The 9,054-nt window shown below is 41.0% G+C and overlaps 1 protein-coding gene across 1 annotated transcript in view; it reads left to right on the top strand.

The window, feature by feature from the left end:
- Window positions 1-497: 497 nt before the first annotated feature.
- The window catches only part of dqx1 (DEAQ box RNA-dependent ATPase 1), a 33,229-nt gene continuing 24,672 nt past the window's right edge, over window positions 498-9,054 (top strand). Inside the window, exons 1-3 of the mRNA XM_008303535.1 lie at window positions 498-833; window positions 6,622-6,815; window positions 8,106-8,556. Of these exons, the coding sequence (XP_008301757.1) occupies window positions 498-833; window positions 6,622-6,815; window positions 8,106-8,556 (981 nt within the window). The remainder of the gene's footprint in view (window positions 834-6,621; window positions 6,816-8,105; window positions 8,557-9,054) is intronic.

Genomic DNA, 9,054 nt, shown 5'->3' with positions numbered 1-9,054 from the left:
AAGATTTGATCCATATCCTACCCCACTATTTAATGGAATATCGAATAGTGTCAAACACTCATTCCTCTGTTTTCATCGGCTGTTTGTCTTCTTCAAACATGAATAAACCAGCACACCAGTAGATGCCTGAAGGCCTTCCTCTCTAAAGAGACCATGTCTACTGCAGCTGTCCAAGACACTCAGTGGCCTCGGGGTGGAGACAAGCATTCCACAGCTTAATACCAAACATGTTGCAGGTTCTTGTGAAGGCCCCATTTGAGGCAAACGGGACATACTGTGGCCCCTATAGTCCACGTTAATGTTTGTCTTTTCTTTCCCGTAGCTGCTGCTGTATTAATTAGGTCTATATGCAACTCAGAAAACATTAAAACAGGAATCATTCTTCATGCATTCAGTAAAGTTTGCTCCAGTCATTATTGTTTTTGCCTCTTTGCAGATAAACTCAGGCCTGCCTGTGAACTAGCCCATCACTCCTTCCTCATCCCTGCCCCCTGCTAATGATGTCATCACCTCCAGCAAAGCCGTCCACTGCCTCCCCGGCACTCAGATCCCACCTGCGGCCCTCCACAGCCCTAGACTCTTTGTCCGTTTCTTCCCTTTTGTCTGGGGATCTGGATGATGACGGAGATGGAGGAAGAGGAGAGGCAGAGGGGCTAGGAGACTTAGAGGTGAACCCATATGATGGTTTGCCCTTTTCTTCGCGCTACTATGCCCTACTGGAAGAGAGGCAGAAGTTTCCTGTGTGGAAGCTCAGGCAGAGTCTGTTGGAGCACCTGGAGAGCCACAACATGGTGATCCTCAGCGCACCCAGTGGAGCTGGAAAAAGCACCCAGGTAACGTGGAACTCATAAGTTACTCCAATATATTGTAAATGCAATAATTCTAAACCAGGTTTCATCAAATCAAGCTGTGATCACCTTGTTTAATGTCTAAGATCAAAAGAATATATTCCAAAAAAACTGACACGAAGTGTCTTATTTTGACAGACTGAAGAGTGTTAACGTTCGCTATGAATATTATGAGCAGCACCCAGCTCAGTAATAAGATTTCCTAAATTAGTTTCAACAAGATTATGTTCGATTATTATGTTCATAAACGTTAGGTGTGGAGCATTCCTACAACAGATGCACCTGCCACAATTCCGCATTGTTTTTGTTATCTCTAGTAGCGATGGCATCTATGTTGTCTTTGGTACCATAGAAAAACAAATACCATCACGTTTTCAGAATTAACTGGGTACTGAGGTATCGGTTTTCGCGACATCCCTAGTCCCCACACATAATGATATTATGTGTGGCCTTTCAGACGGTTTTCAGACCTCACCTTTTGCAAACTTTAATGTGTTGGAAATTTATTTTTAAATGAACTCAGTGGCCATTTTCCCACTAATCCACCCCCAGTAACCTGTAATAAAACGGTGAAAACATGTTTTTAGAAATGTATGCAAGCCTATTAAGAAACTAAAACTTTTAATTTACCAAAGTACTCTGAGCCTTAATTTTGTACTTTACTAAAACCCGTTTGGCAGCAGTTGCTGTTTTGAATCTGCTTGGCTAAGCCTCTACAGGCTTTACACACCTCGATTTGGGAAGTTTGTTTCATTCTTTGTGATAGATCCTCTAAAGCTCCATCAGAGTGGATGTAAAGTTTCTGTAAAGTGCTGTTTTGAGGTCTCTCCACAGAGGCGCTCTGGGGTTTAAGTCTAGACTTTGACTTGGTTACTCAGCAACAGTCAGAGACTTGTCCTGAAACCTCTCCAGTGTTGTCCTGACACATATGCTGCAGGTCACTGTTGTGCTGAAAGGTGAACTGTCAGGTTGGTGCAGTCTAGAGCAGTTTCTCTTCCAGGTCTTGTCAAGTCTCCCTGTGTCGGCAGCTGAGAAGCACCACTGTACCATAATGTTGCCACCACCATGCTTCACCTTTGGGGTGCTATTAACCAGATGATGAGCAGTGCCTCCTGTTCAACAGACATAGGCCTTTGGAAGTTCAGTTATCAGAACAGAGAATGTTTCCTTCCTTCAGTTGCAGTTTGGCAAACTCCAGTTAGGCGGCCATGTCTGTTTCTCAAGAATGACTGCATGCCAAGTTCTGTCTTGGTACAGGTCTGATTGATGAAGTGCTGCTGAGATGGTTGTTGTTCTAGCCGGTTCTTCCATCGCTGCAGATGACTTGCTGCTTCTTGGTCACTTCCCCAAACAAATTAATTTTTGCTTTGTTACTAAGTTTTACCAGATAATCAAATCTAAAAAGAGTCCTGATGATTCCAGTCACAATTTTGGAGTCACAATTTTGCTGCAAATGTCTCCAAAGAATGTTATGGTCTATGGTTATGGACATAGTATAAACAGTAGAACTTATACATTTTAATAAGTCCCTTTCTAAATTATGTGAAATTCCTTTAGTTTGCCTCCAGTCATGCTCTAGACACTGGATGCACCTGACCACAATAGGGAGTCACAGTAAAGAGTCGGAATACTATTTTCAGTTTTTGATTTAATACGTTTGCTAAAAATTCCAAATACAGTCATGGAAAAAATATTCAACCACCTTTGTTTTCTTCAATTTCTAGTTCATTTTAATGCCTGGTACAACTAAAAGTACATTTGTTTGGACAAATATAATGATAACAACAACAATAGCTCATAAGAGTGTAATTTAAGAGCTGATATCTCACCATTTTCCATGGTTTTCTTGATAAGAACCAAAATCACTTAAGTTCTTCCATCAATAGCTATGGTATTGTACTGCCAAAAACACGTGCTTTTAGGCATTCCATGTTTTCTTTTCTGTCTGTTTTAGTCACATGATACACACAGGAGTTCGTACTTGATTGCATAACCTTTGTTTCTGATGACTGCTTCCATGCGTCTTGGCATGCTCTCCACCAGCTTCTGACATTGTTCTGCTGTCACAGCAGCCCATTCCTGTTGCACAAATTCAGACAAATTTGCTTTGTTTTTGGGCTTGTTGTTCTTCATTTTGCATTTGATGATTTTCCACAGATTTTCAATTGGATTTAGATCTGGTGATTGACAAAACCAAGGCATGGTTCCAATGTTCTGGTTCTTTAACTGACCTTGCCGTGTGGCAAGGGGCATTGTCTTGTTGGAAAATCCAGTCATTCAAGGCAGGAAAGAGTTTTCCAGCTGATGGAAGAAGACTGTTTTCAAGAGTAGCCCTGTACATGACCTCATTCATTCGCCCTTCACACACTTTGATTTGCTCTGTTCCACCCATACTGAAACAACCCCAGATGGTCACTGATCCACCCCCATGTTTTACTGTAGGGGCAAGACAGTCTGGTTTGTAGGCTTCTCCAGGCTTCCTGCTAACCAGTAAGTTGGCTGAAGTGGGTATGAACTGAAAATTGGAGTCATCACTGAAGAGAACCTTAGCCCAATCATCAACAGTCCAATCCTTGTGATCCCCAGCAAAGAGTAACCAGGCTTTCCTCTGCCTTTGGTTGATGAAGGGCTTTTTCCATGTCCTGTGTGACTTCAGACCAGCTTCAAGAATCTGAACTGTCCTTGCCGAACAAGTCACATTTCTCCACAGTGCCCACTCATTTTTAAGGTCCCTGGAGGTCTGACGACGATTCCTGACACAGGAACAAATGAGTGCACGGTCATCTCGTAGAAAGACATTTCCTGCCGCGACCAGCTAGCTATTTGGTAGTACCATGTTGGGCTTGTTTTTTTCTTACTGTAATGAACAGCTGTCTTGGAGATCTTCAGTTTTTTCGCTACCTGTCTCTCACTCATGCCAATTTCCAGCAGTGCCAAGATGGCTGCCTCTGTGGCTTCACATAATTCTTTTGTTTTAGGCATTATGTGGGAGCTGACAACTGAGTTGTGCTACAGCTTGAATGTAAGCAGGAAACCACTCCAGGCCTTTGCAACTGCAGTGCTGCTAATGACATGAAATGGCCTCTCATATACCCTGGGAATACAATTAAGCTTAGGACATAAAGTATGATGTAATCAGCTGCATTTTTTGTCGTGTTCATTGTATTCTTCAGGTAATGTACCTTTAGTGGTACCAGGCATTAAAATGAACAAGAAATTGAAGAAAACAAGAGTGGTCTAATCATTTTTTCCATGACTGTATATGTCTTGCTTTCTCATTTTGGGTTATTGAGGGTAGATTGATGGGCAAAAACATTTAGTTATTTCAAAGTAATTCCACAGTACAAAGAAGTGTGGAAAAAGTGATAGAGTCTGAAGGCATGACCAGAAAACAGGGATAACGTGATAAAGCAAACAGCAGAGGTGACATTTCAGTTTCCGTATAGTGTATTACTGGCATTACAAATAAAATATGTATTTTATTAGAAATGAATTGCATATTTTTCTGAATATTTTCATGTATTTCCAAGTGTTAATACAAATGCTGCCAATTTTACCATTATACTGCTATCAGCTGGTAAGCCTATACACCTCTCTTTATGAGTTATTCTGTGTCAGGCCTTTCCCAGCGCTGACCTAGTTATCAATATACCTGCTTCTCTGTCCTGCCGCCCTCAGGCTAATGAATGACAGCATTAAACCACTCTAGTCGACTTTCACTGCTCTGTTGTAACCAGAACACTTCTTTTATCAAGAAGCGCTCTGGGCTCCCCTCTTCAGCACCCTCGACTCCATTTGTGCAATTTATGCCACGGCCTCATATCTTAAAAGAAAAAAAAAAAACTCCTTTCTCCTCCTTTAATCTGCTGCATGTTTACCATTTTGGTACAACCATGCTTATTTCAGCTGTTTCCAAGGCACTGCCACTTTGACCCTTGTACCTGTAACTGTTGGCTTCATGTAAGGTTGGTTATTGCTTCTGTCTTGACTCTCACTTGAATGAGAACCTATATGTTGCTCAAAATGTAATTCAGAACAACAAAAATATGTCAGAACCCTGAAGCTATGGAGATTACCTTTACATATCTTGGCATAATTTGTCTTATTTCATAATTGTTTTTTCAAAGTTTGAATCCTCGTTACCTTCCACAAAAAGCTCATCCTGGGACTGTTTGGTGTTTGAGCCTTGAGCTTGTCTCTTACTGGCCCCGCCATTAGATCTAATGAAGGTTTTGATCAAATATTTGTTCAATATCCATTTTAGGGGCTGGTTTGTTTGCTCTAGTCTTTCATGGATGACACATTAGTTGCTTGTTAATTTATTACTCGAATATGTATAGAGCAAGAGTACTGTCAATAAAGCATGTCAATGAAAGCCTAGTAGAAACAGCTGATAGTTGTGCATCATACACAGTTGTTGGAGTATGACATGATGATTTTATTTGTTGGTTATAAAGGTACCTCTGATTTTTTTTTTTTTAACCCCAGTGGTACTACAAAGCAATATTCTGGTGAACAGGTCCCTGATTTGTCTGTAGGTCAGCGTAACACACTTTTGTGCCACATGTTTATACTATTGCACGTATCTAAAGTCAGTGACAGTGACATGCCAAGAATCCTATGGACTACAAGCTAGCGAACATGTAAAGACAGATATGTACACGTCACATTTCTTAGGATGTACACAGTGTGCTTTAGTCAGAAACAGTGCATGTAAACTTAACCACTGTCTCAAGAAAATTCCACAAAGCACCTTTAGCCGTAAGAATGAAAATGAATGAATGAAATGAAAAATACTTTATTTATCCCAGAAGGGAAATTCAATCTTGTAAAACCTCACTTTCTCTTGTATGTGTTTTATCTGGATTCTGTTAAAACACTAACAATGTGAGTAACCCAGTGATCCTAGAATTTATTGTATGCTTCAGTCATCAGCCTTATTTCTAGCAGCAGCTAGTGGCAGCCATTAAACAACACTGATAAACTTACCGTTCACTACTTGCTGAGCACTGAAGGCAGATGACGAAGTTAAAGACGAGCTGCTGAAGTAAATGGAACCCTAGCTGTTAAAGACGTACTGATCAATTCCTTTATATTAAAACTGGATCAACTGAGTGTGTGTAACATGAAAGTGGTTGGTTATAATAATGAACCTATCACCTAACTCTACAGTTCCGTTTCAGGTATACACAGCAATTTAGCTCTTTGTTTTGTTTTGTTTTGGGTTTTTTTGGCCCACAAATGCCACTGTAATTCACTTGCACCACTTTTAGCCTCATTTTCCAGCAGTAATAGGCAACTACGGTGGTGATAAAGTTCTATAAGCCCATTTCCATAGTTACAGACTGTCTGGTGAACATAATGGAGCATTTCGCTACCAAAAACACTGATGTTTCCATCAGGAGTGGGTAAAGACCCAAAACAATGATGCTAAAAGGACAGTTCAAAGTGAAGTCAGCGATCCTAGTCCAATGCAATTTTTGTCAAATTCTGAGAAAATCTTCTCATGGTTCGCTAGCTGTCCTTTCTGTGAAATGAAGTAACCCTGACCAATCCACACAAGTCTGCATGGCAGCCATAACAATTTCATGGAGGATAGAGACAGTATGTACAACACAGATGTGGCAAAAGTAGTTCAACACCTTTTCATAGCTTGTGTCTTGCAAATTTGAAGTGTATGCATTATAAATCATGTCCCTCAGTATTATGCTACTTCTTCCTACTCTTGCTAACCTCAGTCTTTCTTGTTTTCTTCCTCCTGTCCTCCTTGCAGGTGCCACAGTGGTGTGTGGAGTATGCTTTGTCCTATGAGTTTTCTCAGGGCCTGGTGTGCTGTTCTCAGCCCTATTCGGTGGCAGCAGTGAGTCTGGCCCTTCGCGTGGCTGATGAGATGGACCTCAGCCTGGGCCTGGAGGTGGGCTACAGGGTGTCTCATGATGATGGCTGTACACCTGACACCCTGCTCAGGTTAGAATCCATGGATAATAGCTGTGAGGCGACAGTGCTGACAACTGAGCCACCTTGCAGTCCATGTTAGAACCACCACAAAATGGGAGTCTGGATTCCTTTAACATTCAGAAGAGAGTTTATTTTAAAATTCAAAGTGGACAGTTTCTTTTTTTTCCCCCCCTTTTGGCAAAACCAACATGAAATGGTTAAATGACATTGAATTTGTCCATAAAAAATGAATAATCGGTCTTACCACTTTCAGCAGTAACACAATGAATTTACCTCATTAGTAGCTCGATTTTTTACTACATATGTATTCATAATTTTAATACACACACTCACACACAGAATTCTTTATTTTAACAACAGTTTTTTGTGAAAGATTATTAACAATACTACGACTAATAGTTTTACATTTTTAGAGAGTACTCTTTTTTTTCTTCTCTTTTGTTTTTGCTACATGTTACGTGAGAAGATTGATATTACTGCCACATCTTTACATTAACTGTGGGTTTAGAATAAGAAGTCAAACAGCTTAGCTTAGCATAAAGATTGGGCTATAAAAAGGTGTCTACCAACCCCTTTAAAACTCATTGATATTAGTCTCTAGTTTGTAAAAATCGCACATTTCGTTAAAAACCACAGTTCTGTATGAGGCCTAATTCTCTCAAGGCACCAAGGCACTGCACAAAGGAAAATGTATTCAGCATGCTGTCTCCTGTAACACCAGAGATATTGGTATGTGTTTAAGCTTTGAAATGGCCCAAGCAAGCTGTTTGGCCATGATTGCAATCTACTCTATATGCTGTTGAAGCTAATTAACTCCTGCGTACAGCTTCATATTTAACAACCAGAAACAAGAGCAGTGTCAGTCTTCTCATTAAACGCAGGACAATAAAGCAACTGAGAGTATTTGCCACAAAAACAGCAGTGCCACCCAGAAAATCTCTATCTTGTATAACTGCTTTCTCCCCAGAGGTAAGATGGATCACATCATTGGATTTCACAAGTTTTGTCTGATAATGTTACTGGGTCTTTGTTTTGCTTACAGCCACACCTTGACTTTTTGTACTCGAGTCCTTGCAGTTTTATGTCTAAGGTGGCAGGGAAAGTGTTACACTAATGTTTTCACTGAAAGTTGATTCCTGTGTTCTGTTCTGCTCTCTCTGATGCTGAAATCGATGAAACCTACATCCAGAAAGGTTTTTAGCTATTTTGAACATGTCTGTCTCTTAGTGCTCAGAAGTGCAAATTGTTAAAATGATTCTGTGTCTTATGTAGTCTCTGTTTTCCTTTCCCCCTCTCTAGATTTGTCAGTGACACTCTCCTGCTAGAGGAAATGATGTCAGACCCTTTGCTGCATCAGTATGGCGTTGTAGTGCTAGACGAGCTCCAGGAGCGCACCGTGTCCACTGACGTGCTGCTGGGCCTGCTGTGTGACGTCTGCCGCCAGAGGCCGGACACCTTTCGGGTGGTTCTCCTCACTCACCCAACGCTTGCACCTCGTCTGTCAACCTTCTTAGGACCCTCTGTTCCTCACCTGTTCCTGGACAGCCTGCACACTGAGCCTCCAACCAGAGACCAGGAAGAGGGGGGTGGAGTAGAGGACAGGAAAGCTGTGAAAGACGACAAAGTAGAAACGCTGTATAGAGAACTTTCATCGGGGAAAGAACCTGTGGCTGCGGCCTGTCACATGGTGTTGGATCTGCACCGAAGAGGAGAGGAGGGAGATGTGATGGTGTTTGTGGCCAGTGCACAGGTACAGGTTTATAATCTAATGTAATGTAATCTAATCTTATGTACGTCCCACTCCTCCACAGTTCTGGAACTACACATTAATTTATACCTCTAAAAACTTAAAGCATGATGAGCTATATTGGTTCTGGAATTAATTAATTAATGTTTGTCTTTCCAAAATGATAATGTGCTCCTTTCACTTTCATAACACTCCAAACTGAGTCTGTTTAGGTTTTGAGCTGCTTGTCAGACAAAACAATACAAAAGAAGTTTTAATCATTAGCTGCAGTTGACATGTGAGCACTAAAGTTAGAATACTCTCTTTTAGGGTCTCCCTCATGGATGAAATCAAAGCAGTGTCAATTCATTACACTTCTTCATTCCTTTAAGTAGGTTAGACCAAGAAGTCAGGTACCTTAGCTGAGCATAAAACTGAAAGGGGTAGGAAACTGCTAGCTAATGCCAACCAAGACTTTAGTTGAAAACCAGTTCAATATAGGTTTAAGCTATATAGGCTGTT

The sequence above is a fragment of the Stegastes partitus genome, unplaced genomic scaffold (genome assembly GCF_000690725.1).
Source record: "Stegastes partitus isolate 25-593 unplaced genomic scaffold, Stegastes_partitus-1.0.2 Scaffold2028, whole genome shotgun sequence".
In the NCBI taxonomy this organism is placed as follows: domain Eukaryota; kingdom Metazoa; phylum Chordata; class Actinopteri; family Pomacentridae; genus Stegastes; species Stegastes partitus.
Note: the sequence above shows the minus strand (reverse complement) of the source record. Positions and strands in the feature narration are given on the sequence as shown.